Source organism: Labrus mixtus, chromosome 8 (assembly GCF_963584025.1).
Source record: "Labrus mixtus chromosome 8, fLabMix1.1, whole genome shotgun sequence".
Taxonomy (NCBI): domain Eukaryota; kingdom Metazoa; phylum Chordata; class Actinopteri; order Labriformes; family Labridae; genus Labrus; species Labrus mixtus.
The window spans coordinates 4,765,900-4,784,643 of record NC_083619.1 but is presented as its reverse complement, the minus strand read 5'-3'; the positions used below and the strand labels follow the sequence as shown (position 1 = coordinate 4,784,643).

The window sequence follows — 18,744 nt, the reverse complement described above, 5'->3', positions numbered from 1 at the left end:
TCTTGTTGGGGTTAAATGCCCGATCCAGCTCCCTCTTTTTCTTCTTCTTTCTTTTATGTCATCCTAACTTTGTGCGGGTCCTGGATCGGCTATACTGATTACAATATAACTGGAATAACAGTTCAGTTCATTTGGCACGCTCACATTGATAACAGAAATAAAAGGCAGGGTTTATATTTAGAAACAGGCTACATCTTACTGAAAATGTGTTCTTGTTGCTTTAAGAGGTTATGGTGAGTATTTAGGTATTTGCCAACCTCCACTGGCCCTCCCCCCATGTGACTGCAGGCAGCTTTCCCCTTTATGCCCCCTAATGGGCGGCCTTGCCTGCACATTTGATAAATGACGCAAATAAATGGTTGTCGGTTGTTTTTAAATTTGCAACTAGGTTCTAAAACAATTTAAAAAGAGAATATTTGTGATTTCATGCCGCTAATGTGAGCAGCTATGACATTGATTCATTTGTTCAACATGTGATGTCTCCTTCAGTCTCACACTCTCAATGCTTTTAAAGTAAACACACAAAATGTGAGCATGTTTTGTGCTACATAAAGTCTGAAGTATGTACACTCAGGCCCGAGGAGGAGAACTCATTTACAGAAGAAAAAACTCTAAACGCTAATTATTTTCCTCCTTTCATTTGTTTACCACTCTTTATGCCTTACAGATGTGTTCTGTACATGTGTGCTCCTGATGAGGTGCTTCTTCATGTTTACTAGCTTACTCTGAAGGGTATTTATGTATAATTCAGAAAAGCCTGCATGCTTACAAGGTTAGAAACTTCATTAAATTTAAATAAATTACTGACTAACAGTGTGGGTTTTTACAAAATGTGGAACACAAGAACATGCATGTTTCTCAGGGTAGTTCATCCTAACATATTGAATCCATGTATCATTTAAGTCTTCAATAAATACTTATAGCTGATGAGTTTGGATGAAATAATCAGGTATTTGAAATATAAACAGAAACTCTGGGCTTGACTAAAGCGGACGCGCAGCATTTGTGCCCGGTAAACTTCAAATGAGTCAAAGAGACAGCGGCTAATTCTGAAAGCAAACGCATTCACCGCTAACAGGGCTGCAGGAAAAGAAACATATCTGTGCCTCTGATGGTGGTTGTGTGTATTCAAATGAACCATTATAAATTCATTGCCCCCCTTCTATGCAAAATAACCATCAAGGAAAAATGTTTAAATTCAAAAACACTGATGTAAGGAGCCACACGCAGAGTGAAAATGAGAGTAGGCAGTAAACGCACCACAGTAGATTTATAAGAGATGTCACATGCCAAGTCTCCAGTGATCTGGACAACAATTCCTCCTTTTGTATGACCTCAAAATTAATCTGCAAACAATGTCAGTAAATGAGACTTTTACATTACTGTAAAAAAGATAAGAAGGGGTTAACTCAGTCTACATGATGATTTTTGGTTGAGTCTTCACTAAAGACACCTCGACTTAACATACAGTATGTGTCATTTATTTGGAGAGTGTAGAAACATGTATTTGCGTGTATGAACATGTATGTATATAATGTATATGCAGTATAGTGTGGTCAGGGGAGTGTGACTTGTCAACTCAGTTAGTCAGAATGTAACATATTTTACTGAATTTGTTGGGAGTCGGTCGCTATGGGAACGAGGGAGCAGGGAGGGATTATGACAATGTACAACTGTACACTAATAACCTCACATGATTACTGATGACAGAAACTGTTTGTGAAGTCATCATGATTATCTTTGACCTCAGACATATGATATATATATATGATATATAAATGTGTATACTGCCTAATCATGGAAAATCTATAAAAAATTTATCACAAAAGGGAAATTATTTATTTTGTTCCATAGTGGACTTACCACTCTCGCTGTTTCGATCCAGTCAGAAAACTTTTTTATTAAGCGATGAAAGTTGTATCACATCTGTGAAGTCTTGACAATAAAGTGGTACAGTATGAAGTTTCCCCTCTCCTCACAGCTCATCATCTCTCCTCCTGCTGTTATATATCAGAGCATGGTCCAGCCCATCCTGCTTCTTCAACATGTAATCTGTTAAAAACAAGGCCAAACTCACACCCCCCACAACAACAGCTGCCAGAGTAATTGGTCTCCCCACACCCAAGCTAACAGAACTCAACAACAGGTCCATCACACGCATTGGACACCCACCTCAGCCCACTCCCCTCAGGACGGAGGTACAGAGCACCGAGGTGCAGGAGGGCTCGCCTTGGGAAGAGCCTGATTTCTGCTGTTACAGCAAGCCCTGGACAAAAAGCCCTGTGAACAGTGCCGGAGTGGGAACTTTTGATTCTGTGTTTCACTTTTCTTTAAACACTGTGTTTTGTGTCTGTTGGACAGAAACTGAAACTGTGAAAAGGAATTTCCCCCTGGGGACAAAAAAAAGTCTAAAGATTGTCTTTTAAACAGACAGTAGAGGCATCTAAGATTTGACAACCCACTCATTGAATAAAGTAAAGAGTGTTATAATTGAAAACATACAGTATCTGAGAGAACGTGCATTCTCTCTTTAGGTTTCTGTAATTGGATTAATGACGTTTCAGAAACAGGAGCATGTTTCTCCCTCTCTTTCTGTATTTTCTGATAATCCGGCGGTTAATGTGATTTCTGTAATCCTGCCGCATGTAAACTGATACACTCTTGGCTCCATCTGTCCTGTCGAGGCGAGTTTTGTGTTGAAAGTGCTGACGAGGTTCGATATCAGCTGTTTTTCTTTTGTTTTTTGTGTGTGTGTGTGTGTGTCGGAGCAGCCGGACAATCTGTTTCTCATCTCCAACTTCAACTTTTTTAGCTGCTGGAGCAGTTCCACTTGGTTAGACTTCGACGAGCTTGGACGACACTCTTCTTCTCTCTCCTTCTGCCACAGACTCACACTCACACACTCGGGGCTCGCGGCACACTTTTGCACGCGCAAAAACAAGCAAATCGACTGATACCATCGGAGGTATTTAGAATGCAGACAAACAAACGCAAAAGTTGTATGAGTTAGCAGACATCTGCTCCTCGTCTCTCTGTAATCGTCTGATAACTGGAAGAAGAAGCAGGAGACATTTATCACCCTGCCTCCTCCTCAGAGAGACAGATGACATCTCCCCCAACACCTCCACCCTCACATGTTCTCAGCCTGCCTACGTATCCCAGCTGCTCCACTGTTCACCTCCACATCCCTCTTCCTCCTCCTCCTTGTCATAACCTTTATTTACTCCTCATAACCTGCTCCTCTCACCTCCCCCTGCAGTCTTCTCTAGTCATTTTTTTTACTGTCTCACCAAACACCCACTTTATACAACCGACTCTTCTGTCTATCTTTTTGTCCAGTGACCTTAATGGTGTCCTCACCTCTCTCACTTCTTCCTGACCCCAGAAGTCTGGACTGGACTCACACTCTGCTGTCGCTCCCCTAACCTCACATATGTCTTAGCGCTGCAGCGGACTTGGCAGAGAAGAGAAAAAAGGTAAAACCTACAAAGGTAAAAAAAAAAATCGATAAGACCAAATTCACAACAACAACCAAAAAGAAAAGATTTATCCTGTAAATCTCCCTTCTTTACTGACTTTTTATTTTAGCTTATGTCGTCATGATGGCTATCATATCCTGCTCGTTGGATTCCTCATTGCTTAAGTCGTCTTAGTAGTAGTCTTCTTCTCATTTCCCCGTCCTCTCTTTTAAATGTCTAATCTCATGTTGGCCAGACCTTTTTCTCGCTACACTAAGCTGACACAGAGTTGGAAAAAATCTCATCATAAGAAGCAAAAGCAGAAAAAGGGGAAAAAAACAAAAAAAAACACTTAGATCTTAGAAATCCTGATGCAGCATATTCAATGTTTGTGATCCTGCACATGCTCACACCTAGTTAATACACTCCCTGTATCTCTTCTCTTCTTAAACAGGCTGCGTATCTGCAAGTTTTGTAAGGACACACTCTCTGGCTTCTCACTGAGGTTGGTGAATGAATCACCTTCGTGCAGAGTCAGGTGTGTTTGTGGCTGATTGGCCTTGATTAAAACCAGGTGTGGGGAGCTTATATATAGTCAGTGCTCTGTGCTGACTCATTATCTCACCTTCAGAGGTAGTGAGAGGTTCTCCCTGTGTTGTCTCTTGTTGTCTGTGTGTTCATAAACACAAACCAATAACTTTCTGTGTATTTGTGTCTATTGCCAAAATAACTTGGGGTGCTGGGTAGTTGATACACCCCAGCCTTTTGTGTTGAGTTTTAAGGCCTCCCTGGCAGCCTTTACTTTCGTGAATTGTTTCTGGGTCTCCTGGACAATTTAGTTTCGAGTCAGCTGCTTGGCAGCAGTGGTTTAGTTGATCATTTTCAGTGCATTAGTTAGAGGAGTGTTTTGGCTCTATACTATTTTCATTGTTCCCTACCCCCCCCTTCCAATCTATCGCTTGCGATTTTTGTGGTTATCCTTCTTGGATAACTTTAAGACACCCCTGGGTCTGCACCTGTGTCCCACTTTCCCGTTTTCCTGACAAGTTTCTGCAAAATATGAACCAAATTAGTGTGACGTGCAATTAAATCAATCCTTTTGTTTATAGCTCGCTTCACTTAAAGGAAGGGTTGGCCATTTTTTTTTAAAAACTAGCATGATTTTGAAAGTAGCATTCCCTCAGTGATCCGTCTGCACTACCTCCCGCCACAGGTTGTGAAAGAGCTGGATATAGATGTGGAATATCTGTTATTGATTCATGATGGAGAGACTAACATACTGTCTATTACTGGAGATATGAAACACAATGGAACAGTAATATCTGCTGTTTGAGAAGTTGAGATCTCGAGAAGACAACTCAAATGTACTCGTTATCTTGGGAAAATACATAAAGTACATGTAGCTATACAAGAAGTCTCCAGAATGTCTCTCCATGATGATTTTTTAAAAAAACACCTGCTTAAATATTGCTGTAATATAGCCTTGACAGAGAAGTGCACAACCCTGACCAACCTTTGGAGACTCAAAACAAGAACACTTGGAATATTTATTGTGCATAGCCTGAGGATAAATATTCACAATATGACAGATGGTCAGAAAACATTTCACATTGCCTGAGTCGTATTTCGGTCTTGACCTGCGAACAGAGCCAGCAGAACAAAAGATTTAAAAAAAAAAAAAAAAAAAAAAAACACAAAAAAAGACTGCTGGACAATATATGTGTTATTAAAAAAAACTGTCAGAGAAACAGGAGCGTCTCCACATGACGTTTCACACAGCACGAGAGGCTGTGTTGTTATGGAAGGCAGAGACAGCATGCTCGTGTGTTTCCATCTCAAATATTCTGTCAGGAACATAAGTGGAACTGGTCCTGCAGAGTCTAACTTTTCAAGCCAAAACTAGATTCATTACCAAACAAATGATGAGGACGCAGTGTTCATTCTGTTCACAAAAATAATGACGACAAATGTTCTTCAAAAAAATGTTTTTTCTATTACAAAGACGAGACAATGGCAAGCATGGAAAGGAGAGTTTATAATAAAAAAGTTTAGTTTCTGTTAACAATACGAGGTGCGACAACAGCAGTGGCTCAAAATGTGCACATTTAGCAATGACAGTAGAACACCTCCCTAAGGGGGCCCCATCTGACAATCAATCCCTCTCCATTCCCTGCTAAGCATCACATGCATGTTTGCTGTGAAATTCAAAGTTTGGCTCATAATTGTGATTAACAGTGGTTGGAGGGGCCCCAAGAAATTTAGCTTAGGGCCCCAGCAGACTCTAGAATGGCCACAGTGTCTGCCAGAAAACAAGCATGTGTGTGTGTGTGTGTGTGTGTGTGTGTGTGTGTGTGTGTGTGTGTGTGTGTGTGTGTGTGTGTGTGTGTGTGTGTGTGTGTGTGTGTGTGTGTGTGTGTGTGTGTGTGTGTGTGTGTGTGTGTGTGTGTGTGTGTGTGTGTGTGTGTGTGTGACAGCGAGTCACAGAGAGAGCACCAGCTGATGGGAGAACGAGCATTCACAACCTAATGATACTCTGCCTAAGCATTGTCTCTGTAAAAAAACAAGCTAGCCTTCAATCCTGTATTTTGTCATCCTCCTGTTTAGTCAGTGTCAGGGCCGTACTGTGCTCCACTGGGTCAGTCCATGTGCAGCTGTACAAGAAGAAAAGAAGAATAACAAGACAAACCCTGCAAACAACATGTTGCTTTTTCTTTCTGAGGATAAGTTGTTGTTCATCCGGTTCCTGTTCTCACATTATATTTATTAAGTGATGGAATATACAATCGCAAGCCTGCATTTTATTTTGAAATTGACCAGAAGCTCTGTGCATTTTTTTTGTCTGACTTCCTGTCTCGACATGTGCTCGCAGCAACCTCCATCGAAAATAGACTTTTACAGCGTCTTTGAAACAGAGCAGAGCGTATAGTGGCACTGCATGCAAGGCCCCGGAGACGGAGCCTCGTCACATGATGTGTAAAACAGCACTGACTGGAGTGGCAGTGAATGGCGCAGCAGTGCTGATGGAGCATGGCGCACAGGAAATGTGCAGTCAGAGGTCGCTCTTGAGCCATGCTACTCATAAGAGCAGCATGAAGGCTCTATTGCCTTTACATGCATTAATGAAGGTCATCAAGATCTGTGACTGATACACACTGCTCAGATGAGCAGATAGACGGTATCATCCATCTCTACATGTTAGCAACAGAATCGGCTTCTCAAATCTGATGCGGTACAAATAAGACAAGAGCAAGATGTGAAAGGAGAAGAGTGCTGTCTGGTTTGAATGATAAGTGAGTGTTGCATAATTCCCAGCTGGTAACCAGGGCAGGGCAGGTGGAGCTTATCAGAGGTGTGTGTGTGTGTAGAGGGGTCAAAGAGGTCGGGGCCAGTTGGATAATTTCTGCCGTGTCTCTCCTCCTCTTCTTCAGCGCTCTCCCTCCTCTGCTCCACTCTCTGGCCCTGCGGCGAGACTTCCTCTGCTGCTTCTTTTGTTAAAATGACAGGCCCCTAATAGAATAAATAAGGCTCCTATTTTTACCTGGCTGCTGGCGGGGTGTTCGCGCTTACACACATAGCAGCATGCGACGCCGGGGCTGGAGGTTTTTGGAGAGAGCTGCTGACACCTGGCTCTGTGGGGGGAGAGCGCTAAGGTTGTGGAAGGAGGTCATGGTCATTAAATTACAGGAGAAAGTTAGGAGGAGAGTTTTTAGAGTCCAAGTCAGAGGAAAAAAAAGGAGAGCTTCATTTGTAAAAAAGAAATATTAATAGATAGGTCTAGCCAGATACACCTTTCCTTGCGTCAGACATTTCTGCCCGAGCCGTATTTTCAATTCAACATGACATTTATCAGTTTACCAAGCTCCATAATGTCACCCTGTGTTGCGAGTTTTTGAAGCACATTCACATTTTAATTGCGCTTGGAGTGTTTTGACAGAACTCCAAAGCATCTAATTATTTTGAAGCTGTTTTCTATCAAACTGGTGCGAACAAATTTTTTTGCATGCAACGCTTCACTGAGTGAGCGAGAGACGAGAGAGAAGCTAAATAAGGCTAATCATATTCTCATCCACTCGGCGTGTGTTCTGAAGGCTTTTTGAGAGCTCTGGTTAAAGGGTGTTTTTTAAGGAAGTGGCGAGCGTCTCAACGAGCACACGTAGTATGTAATGACACACTTACAGAAACATATAGCATTAGGACTGTGAACATCTGTCACACCTAAAAATAATAATGGTATGTTTCTTGTATTTCTAAATCACTTTATTGAACATCAGTACAAAAACACACTTCTCATTAAAGGTCACATATTATGCAAAATACACTTCACCATGTTTCTCTAACACTATCATGTGTCCCTAGTCCGACTACAAAACCCCCCAATTATTTTTCATTTCATTTCATTTCATATTTGATTTATTTGCTCATTTCAGTGTTTGGTTCCCACAAAATATAACACATTAAATATTTTCTCCTCATAACACTGTCCATAAGCAAACAGGAGCAGGAAGAAGAAAACTTACAATACCTGCCCCTTTCTTTATTACAAAATATACTATTAAAACAGAATAAGATGAGTAACCTTTGGTTTTCTTTTCTTTCAAAAAACAAAAATTAAATCAACAAAATAGAAACAATTAAATACAATAATTTAGATTTACTCAATAAATTCATAATTTCCCAAAACATTTTTGTTTATACATGTTTTTTAATTGTATAATACTTGAGCATTTCATTAGAAAAGTCCATCCTTACTTATCAGAAAAAGTGTGCTCAAACAGGCCGTTTGGAAATTTTCCCTTCATGACATCACAAAGGGCAGTAACCCCTCCCCCAGGTGGGTGACACTCCCACAGCTAGGTGTTTGTTCTGCCTTCTCACCGTAAACAATAGGACATGGAGCGAGAAAGCCCGAGCCACCCAAACCCTTCCAGAACTATATCAGCTGTCACCATGAGAAGTCACTTTTTGTATTACATATAGAAAGTGTAAAAACCAGTGTAACTTTAAATATCTAAAGGCCCGTCCATGCTGAGTGGCTGGAGGAAGCAAAGCACCACATCAATACATTTGAAGTTGTCTGTAGATACAGTGCAGAGTCCACAAGCACATAGTGTTAACTGAATTCCCCATGTATGCCTGTACTTGATGTAAACTGTTGTAACATGAACAGAGCGGCAGAGGCTCTCCGGCTGTGTGTGTCTGATCTCTGGCGTGGTAATTGAGGTCATGTGTCTGACAAAGAGAAACTCATATCACAACCTAGAGCAGGGAAGAAAGTGCTATTAATCACCCAGACAAGGCGTCATTGCCAAACATACACACACACACACACACACACACACAGGAACGACCACAATGGCTGACCGCGGTTAATGAGCTATGGCTGCGAGTCTCCAAACATGACAGATACAGCAGTGATAGTGATGCGTTCTGTGTGAGTACATATATCTCTCTGTGTGTCTCTTTGTGTTGTTTCTGGGTCATTAGGTAACAACCGGCGCGTGAGTCTTTAATTAACTTTACAGACCACGGAGAAACCGTGTGCTCCTTTTACCCACTGCGCTCCAGTCGGCCGAGTTATAATTCACAGTCGATGCTAAATTTCCTCAAAGAAAAGCCACAGCTCCTCTTTATTGATTTTGTATTAAAATGAAAAAAAGCCACTCAGTAGGAGTGATTGTGTTAGAGTCAACAGTGTCATTATGTATTAAAGGAAGTGCACAAAAAGATTGCCCCTTCTTTTTACAGACAAGTCAGACACTATTTGATTAAGTGAATGAGATTTTCCTCATGAGGATAAAATCATACAGACCTGTAAGATGCAGATATCGGAAATTCATAAAGATACAGAGCCTTGGTCTGCAACAGTGGTACACACTACTGTGACAAGACGTACTTTGAATACCTTTTTTTTACCTAAAAGTGGGCTGCATCCCAAACCTTAAAATAGTCATTTCAAAGTCTCTAATAGTACAATAAGTTTCAACATGGAGAATGTCTTCTCTCACATGTCCACAGAGTGCCTAAGTCTCCTGATTATTGCACTTTATAACTTTGTCAGTGGGCCGTTCACAGAGCAGCCTTCAGCTTTAAAGACGCCAACGAGCCCGTCTCTGTTCTGTTTGATACAACGGCTGAGAGAGTGAAGAGCATGGTGATGACGGATGAAGCTGAAAAGAGGAAGAGAGAGAGTGAACGAGAGAGTAAATATTGGAAAGGTTTTTACACGTCAGGCAAAGAGCTCAGTAAAGCAATAGGCTGCAAAGTCCAACGCTGAGCTACAGTATATAAAACACTAGGCGTGTTTTAGGAAATGCAGTTGCACTCAGAGACCTTCGGTGGGCGCCAAAGCGCACCAAACTCAATTCCTCCATAATGTTTTTTTTAAGCTTTTTTGGGGGAATTTATGTCTTTAACTGAGAGAAATGAAAGTGGAGTCGGAAATCCTGAGCCTCCTGCTTCGATGACAATAGCCTCTGTACCTGGGGTGCACAAACTAACCACTAGGCAACCGGCTCCCCAAAAGGGTGCTTTAAAGAGGACATATAATCCCCCTTCTCCATCTTTTCAAACAGTCCCCTGTGGTCTAAATGAAACATCTGTGCTGTGCTTTGGTCAAAATATAACATGAATCAAGCACCAGAGGAGGTTTGTGACCCTGTATAAACCAGCTCTCTCAGAACGCTCCGTTTTGGTGTGTGTGTCTCTTTAAATTCAATGAGTCCCCCCTGTGTTTTCCCCGCAGACATCACTCCTCTGTAGCAAGAATAAAAATGGCGGACCTGTGCAGAAGTTTAGCTCTAGGCTGGGGGTGGAGTCCATGGGTGGAGATACCAGGGGAGGGGATTGTTTTACCAGAATCCCAGTGTGATGTCACAAGGAGACGGAGCACAGATCACAAACAAAGGACTGGATGGGTTTATTTCACATTTTGTGAGTTGGTAGACACTCTCACAGTCTAAGTGGATTTTTCATAATATGTCCTCTTTAAGTCTTAGAAAAACATGCGGTATCCCTCCTTATTTTCTCTAAATCTGTTTCCATTTGGCACATTATATTTATGGCTGATGTACATAAATGAGCCTTTAAAGTAGGTCTCCACTTCCTTTTGATATGTAACATTATGAATGATATACATAAATAAGCTTTTAAAACTGCTGGAAGTGTCCATGCCCCAGGCAGCTAATATGCAGAAAAAGATCAGTCCGTCTTCTCCCGGAGTATGGAGAGAAGCTGCACTCGGGCACATCTTGTATTTGGAGCAAAGGGTGAGGACATGGATCATCAAACTCTCCTGTGAGCTCATTACTCCCTCCAAAAGGCCAGGACGTTTCCAAGAAGCCAGGAAGAGATTAAGAAAGATGACTCGGACTTCTCCTTTTTGCCAATGGAATCTATTTCTTCTTTTCCCGAGGACGGATGGTGCGGGTCCGCCTTGAAACAGTTACCCACTTCGATTGAATCATTTCAGATCTCCACCGCCCGCTGCAATAATGCAGCTCTCGGCCTGACAGATAAAATTGATTCTGGAAAGATTGTGCACCAATTTTCGGACAATCTGATTTTCAGCCCCACGTGGAGCTTATCTGATGTTTTTATTGTTGCCTCAACATGAGGTTTGATAACAGAAGTGTAGTCTCTCTGTTACTCTAACATCCCTGTCCTCATCACTGGTAGTCATTCAAGTGAAAGAATCTGTGCAGTAGATGAGATTGAAACAAGTTTTAATAAGACATGCAAATAGGTGTATACAAAGCACTTTATTTATAAGAACAGAAGTTTTTTAATCAGCTTTATTTTACAGTACCATGCTGTATTTTATTACTTAGGGACATTTAAGCTTACAACAAAGAATACAATTTGGTATTTTTCATAGAGGAAGGACAATAGGACGTGCATTTATTTAAGTTGACGGTAAAATGCACCTTTAAGAAAAAGCTAAAGACCCAGCTCTTTCATGAATACCTACTAACTTAATGATGATGCTCTCAATATTATTGATGATGATGATGGTAATGACGATGGTTTTTGTTTGATAACGACGACTTATAAGATGGTTTCTATACTGATTAGAGCTCTCAAGAACTGCCGTCAATGTTGTGCTTTGCCTCTGGTCACTTCCTGTCAGCACCTGTGTGTCCAATCAGACTCAAAGCTGATCGTTTGCTCTTACTGACATTGTTCCCTTTTTTTTCTAGATCATTGCTTGTGTTGTACTTACTCTCTGATGTACGTCGCTTTGGATAAAAGCGTCTGCTAAGTGAATTGTAGAATTTAAAAATTTACAAGCATTGAGTATTAGCCATGATACTTTCTAAAGGAAGAATGTGCAACATTACACATAAATACAGCAGAAACCCAGTATATTTTGTCAACACCCATATTTTTATGTTGTTTAAGGATACTCTAATATACATAATTATAATATACAGAGCCGCAGAGAAAGACCTGGAAAGTGCAGATTTTACAGGGGAGGATTTAGGATTTTTTTTTTAATGCTTTCTTTATGCCTTTGCTAGAAAGAGATGGCAGTGCAGATTCAGGAAATCAGGGTGAGAAGGTGTGGGGAATGACCTGCGGCAAAGGAGCCACAAGTTGAATTAAAAAAAAACCTGGGCCGATTTTTGATGACTGTACATGCTGCACGCACACTAACCACTAGACCAGTGGTTCTCAACTGGTGGGTCGGGACCCAAAAGTGGGACGCAGAGAGGCTTTCTTGTGTGCTTGGAAAATAAAATTGTGTCAAAAAGTCTATGAAAACCTTTTTAAACATTTTTGTTTTTGTTCCATTTCCTTGTTCTGTCACATGTTCTCTACCGTTTGAGGCCCAAACTGCACAATTCTTCATTAGATAAATCTGATTGGATGGAATATCCGATAGTTGGGTCTTGATTGTTCATGAAGACGGGTCCTGAGGCTGGACCAGTTGAGAACCATTTCATTACTAGACCACCGGCACCCCCTCTTTTCTTTTCTTTTTCTATTTTAACTTCTGTTGAGTCGTCGGGTGTCACAGGTGCTGGAAATGAAGACTAACACACTTTTCATTAAGATGGGAAAACTCAGTCATCTGACGCCATCTGTCAGCTCGGAGCTTACCGGGAGCGCACCGTGCCGTGCAGCAGGGGTGTCCTTGGACAAAGTAAGGGAGGGGGGAGAAAAGATGGCGAGGCAAAGAAAGGGAACGGCTGCAGACAGTTTGGAAACCATCAAGGTGAAACGTCAGGTGGAAACGGGGTATTACTTATCGCTGCTGAGACTAAGTGAAAAAAAAATGTGCACATTGTGACAAAAAGATGGATGGCTGACATATGCTGGCATTTGGAGTTATGAAAGAGAAAGGGAAAGACTTTTGTTCTTTGATTGTTCTTGGAGGTACGAGTGCTCGTGTGCAGCTTACTGTAATTAAGATAGAACAATGTCGATGATAGAGCAACGCCGGAGTGAGGCTGAAACAGAAGGCAGAGGCACTGCAGCATCACATAGTTTGTAATGAGTCACTCGCATATAGACGTCAAACAGATGCATCATGCCAGCACAACTTGATCTTTAAAGAAGTGAAGAAAAGCATTTAACTAAAGTACAGAAGAAAATGTTCTGCATGGACAGGTTTACAGGACGTTTTCTTAGAAACAGGTCATTGAAGAGGTTTCATCTGTCTGATTATTTGAAGTGTGTAAATTAAGATCTATCAGTGCCGCTGTGTTCACAAACACAAAGCAGCCTGATGTGTCACTTTGGATGATGTGATCAGCTCGTGAGAAACGATACCAGCAGCAATGTAAATAACAGAAATCAAAGTCTCATTAAAGGCAGAAGCAGCAGGGGAGTGTGTGTCCATGGGGGAAGGGAAGACTTTGTGGTCAGGGACTTCAGAGCAATATAAGACTGTGAAGAAATCCCAGCACACAAAAGAAACTCACTAAACACACAAAAGTTCAATGAATGGCTAAAAATAAGAAATCAAGTAAATTCAGATGAATCACAACTTACAACAAAATATGTGTGAAGCGTTTCAGTTACAACTGGATGGTATTTTACCAACACGGCCCCCCTGTGTGATGTCTCTGGAGAGTCTTCAGACTGTGCCCAGACACAGACGGAGCATACAGTGTGAGCCGCTCGTTCTGGAGTGGATTTTTAAACTTACTTTATTTCAATAGGCATGAGAAGTAGATGAATCAGTGTCCGTCATGAGGGAATTCAGAGCACTACAAGACAGTGCAGAGCGTAATGACCCAATTTAAGCATATTTAGTATTTTGTATTTAAGTATTTAATTTTTGCTTAATGTCATCTACTTTATTTATTTTTTATCCTATATTTGAATATTTAAAATGTTATTATCTTTGTTATATGTTATTAATGTTGAGTTTTTAACTCTGTAAAGCACTTTGAATTGCTTTTCTATGAATAGCGCTCTAGAAATAAGTGTGCCCTGCCTCTCCCTGTCACGGACACCAAAATTACACTTTTCCACAAATCTGGATTTCTTTAAAACAAAGGGAGTTGTATGTAATCCAAACAGACGTAGCATCATAAAAAGGTTTGACTTATGTACATTTGAGTTGCCGATATTTGACTATTGACATTAATGAAAACCGTATTTACCAGAAGTTAAAGGTTTCCCTAATCGTTTTTAAATGAACGTCCATGTTACAAATTAATTTAAAAAACTGCACTGATAATGAACATATTAATGTGCCCAGCTCTGTAACTCTGTACACCCAAACACACATACACACACCCAGCATTACCAGCATCAATGTGTGTTATGTTGGAGACAGATTATAGATCTGTACAAAAAAATTATCCTGCAAGAATGACCCACGTGTTTCTCACACACTCCACACAGTCACACACACACACACACGTCAGTCTCAGCTTTGACTACCAGAGCCAGTATCCATTTAACAGGTCTGAATCAAATCAGAATAATAAAGATGATCCGATGCACTCACAGGGTATAAGTGTGTGTGTGTGTCGTACCTTTGCTGATGTCCTGGTACTCCAGCCACAGCTGTCTCTGGACCTGTTTGTTGGGGTACCAGATGGTGCAGGACTCCTGGAAGCCGTACACCGCCTCCTGCACATAGTGGTTCCCAAACTCCCGGATGATGGAGACAAAGTCGCTCCGCTGCGTCGCCCCGTCCAGAGAATGGATGGCAGAGCTGAAGGCTGAGTGGATGGACAGAACAAAGGAGTTAGCATGAATCCTTTTAGTGCAAAATAAGAGAAAAAAAAGGATGTTTGAGGGGAAATATAGAAATGTGATGTGTTTACCCAGGTACACAACTTCTGGTTAACACAAAGATACACATTTGTATTAGGTAGATCTGTTTGTTTCATAGCTGTGAGGCACACAAAGCTTCAGAGGCTCACAGGGTTTGCATGGATCACTGATGAATAAAGACATCTACACAGCACAATGAGAATTCACCCTCTGGATGTTACTGTGAATTCCCTCAGTACATCTCCCACTGTACATCCTGTAGGCCGTATATGTACTGTATATATGGTGTGCAATAGCTGCACTTGTTCCCCATCTCTATCTGACCTTCGCATTGATCGGTCTGTTTTCACACCACAGAAGCAATCCCAACATCATACTCGTTTCGTAATAGTAACGCACATCTTTTTTAAAAAAAGTCTCCTGATCACTGTACAGTAACCAGACTCTAGTTTTCATCCTGGTCTTCTTTTTTTCACACCAAAATCAGATCATTTCCACACTAATGTTTTATCTTTTTAACCTTTTTTGCAAATATGTGTATTTCATTTTAGTATTTATGTGTCTCACTTCGATTTTTTTTTCCTGCAAAAGATCTGGTAAATCTGACCTGCCAATCATACTCCATACTCTGAGTGTACAGAGTACTGTGAGGGACGCCACACAAGATTAAAAGGTTTGAAACCCACAAGCTTTATTAAACACCAAAATACTTAAAAAATAAGCCATCAAACAAAGGAAAACAAAAGGGACATGAGACCCCGGCCAAAAGGAAGAAAAGATGGGAAGGCGCTGAGGCAACCACGCACTCCTAGCACTTCCCCCTAAAACTAAGAAATAGAACCAACCTAAGAAAAACAAAAGATAGAAAACAGGACCTGGGGCGTGCCCAGACTTTTTGAACTGGGGTGTCCCACCAGGGGCCCTGACTTATGCATGGACCACATGATGTTTGTCGGCACACACATGCAGATGAATTAAAAATGTTTTACCCTTTCTATCCCCACTAATGATACATAAGTCATGCAGTCTGGTAACATGTACATTTTCATGGCTTGATTCTTTAGGGAGTCAAAAACAAAGATGTGCAAAGTCACAATGTTGAGTACTTAACAAACTGCATGCAGCCTCGTGCATGCTGTCTAACTTGAAAAAAAACATAGATGAACAGCTATTGAGGCCATTGCAAGGTGAACAGTGTGGATGGAAAGGGTTCAGTATGTATTTACGACTGAAAGTACTTCCATAAGCATGTTGAGAACAACCAGAATAGTTAAGTTACACTTAAGTCCCGCCTCTGAATAGGCACATAGCCAATCATATACCATATGTCACACCTCTGGACACGCCCCTGAACAGGACAACTGGTGGTCTCCAGCCCAAACTAAAAATCCTAAACCCAACAATGGTCCTCATCCTGGGCCTTCTGTACCTGCACCCTGAACTCAAGAGTTCATACTCCAACCAAAGGGGGGTGGAGAGGGTCTGCTGTAATCTTCTGGGCTAAATTCAGGGTGTACTGGTCTGTCAGGTAAGAAATGCTGCACATTTGCTTCCCAGTTATTTGGCTGCCTAGTTTTACCCGTGAAGGTTGTGTCTGATGTGATCTTTGTTCTCGATGTGCTGCAGAACATGATCTGGCTGTAAAGCAGTTTTAACTGAGTCAGGCCCGTTCCCCTATTGCATATTCATGACTTTAGTTATTTACTATGTACATAATTTAATAAGACATGTTTTACAGATGAATAAAACTTATTGGATATTTTGTTACTGCAGCAGAGCACTGTGAAGTCCGGGGGAGATTTCCCACTGGGACAATACATTTTCATTTTATCTTCATCTTTTCTTCTCAACTCCAACTTTTAATCTTTTCCTGTATTTTAAATGCAATAAAATGAATTCATCTTGATCTCAGTTTTCTGGATCAGAATACTGCCAGACTCATCTCAGCGCTACATGACGCCATCTCTCCACCGTGCTGGTTAACATCTAGGTAAAAGAGCATGATGGCCGTAAAGAACTAGCCATTAACTGCAGCTACAGCCCTTGCTGGCTGTGTGCAGCGCAGTGCGGCGGCTTGCAATACAAATATTAGTTATGACTTTAACCGACTGGTAATTCTGGTGTTGACTTAATTGCGAGGATGACGATGTGGTGTGTGATTTCTGGCAGACACAAGCGTTCAGGGCACAGGTGTCTCACTGAGTATTAAAAGTCCTTTTAAATTCACGTTTGTCTTCCTCTATGAACTACACAGCTAGTGTGGGTGATCCTGAAGAACCTGTCAGGCTTCTGGAGACAAATCTCTTAAAGGGCTTTAGACATCATTTAGACACATTAGCTAGCAGCTTACTGTTCATGAAGTCTTTCAACCAAGAAGGGAAGACAAAGTTTCTCATGTGGGCATGAACAATCCCAATTCTTATTCACAGTCATATCCTCCTGATTTTTTTTTTTTTTTTTTTTTTACAGTGTCAGTACGTTTGTGTCTACAGAGTTCAGGCGGCAGCACGGCTTTGAGACTGTTTGTCTCTACCTGATGAAAATCACAATCAGAATATCAACATGTGCACATGAATAAATAATGCAGCATGGGAAACTTCAGGGCAGTAGAGTAGAAAACACTTTTAACAAGGCTTTAAAGGAACAATATGTAACTCTGACACCTGGTGTTTAAAATGGGTACTGCAGTTCAAATTAAAAACATTACAGAGAGCTGTCTCCCCCCGCCCCCTCCTCTCTTTAGAGTTGATGTTCACGCAGGTTGTCATGTCACAGACACTGAAGCTTCAGTGTTTAGCCAGCTCTGCACCGGTCTGTAAACCTTTCTGCGCTCTAACCTCTCTCCATTTTTAAAAAGGATTTCAAATATTTATCTTCCATCCCTGCAACACCTGTTGGTTTGCCGTTTGTCTTGCAAACCGAGAGGTGAGGGGCAAAGCGGCTGTGTGGGGGTGCCTTAAAACCGTCTACCTTCTCTGGTCCAAACAAATCCAGAGCATTCAGGAGCAGAATCTAAAGTTAGAAGGAGAACATACTGGCTGCTGCATTGTTGTCAGAGAAGCCAGCACTTCAACATAACATGTTTCCTTAATGTCTGATCATATAGTAAGGGCACTTTATCATTAAATCATTAGATATCTTACTGACTGGACCTTTAAGAATTAACTGTTTCTGATCTGTAATGCAAGATTTATTTGTTTATTTATAGCCTGCTTCTTTAAGTGTATTTTTCCTCTCTGAAATCAGCCGCCTTTCATTTAGAATAAAGGGCCGTGTTTGCTCAACATCAGGCACACATTAAGTACTTAAATGTCAGTTTATTGGCAGTCATGATGTTGGCTTAAATGCCTTAGGGTGCATCTTCAGTGTGTTAGGTTTTTGATCTGTTACCCAAAAAGAAAAATCTGAACCTGTAGAAGTCTAAATATTTGCTTTGATACATTTTCTTCATTTTACCAACAACATGTTCTGGTTATATACAACTCTTGAACGTTTTTGTTTAAGCATGGTACTGTATATATTTTTTTGAATAAAACAAATTCCACATAAGCTTAATGTGTCCTTACTCACCATGAACATCATGCACAAGGAGTCAAAAGATGGCAGCAACAAACACTTCCTGTCTTATACTGTCAGTAGTGATGTCACGGGGGCGGGACATTCACAGAGTTGTTATTTTGAGCAGTTATCATTGAAATTCATGTCCATATGATTTTTTTTTACAAGACGCCTTGGTTTGCCTTGAACTGTCACACTTAATACAGCATCCTGATTTAGTTTTATACTTTCATAACACCTACATAAGTAAGGACATGTTTTTTTAAGAGTGTATCTATCAAAGGGGTGCACTTGTGAGAGTTTGATTAAGATTGAAAAAAGTGTTTTTCATTAAGAACATTGAAATAAAAAAGTAAAATAAAAAGGTGTCAGTCAATGAAACGGTAAAATATGACATGTATTCTTGAAAAGATCGTGACCTAATGCCGTGTCTTGATTTGCTTGTTTAGTATAACATGCTTACAGTCCCTGTGATATTAAAAATACATTTTCCTGG

At 40.9% G+C, this 18,744-nt stretch overlaps 1 protein-coding gene across 1 annotated transcript in view; it reads right to left on the bottom strand.

Moving 5' to 3' along the window:
* astn1 (astrotactin 1) overlaps nt 1-18,744 on the bottom strand; it is a 412,066-nt gene that overhangs the window by 169,382 nt on the left and 223,940 nt on the right. The window contains exon 17 of the mRNA XM_061043889.1: nt 14,447-14,635. Within this exon, the coding sequence (XP_060899872.1) occupies nt 14,447-14,635 (189 nt within the window). The remainder of the gene's footprint in view (nt 1-14,446; nt 14,636-18,744) is intronic.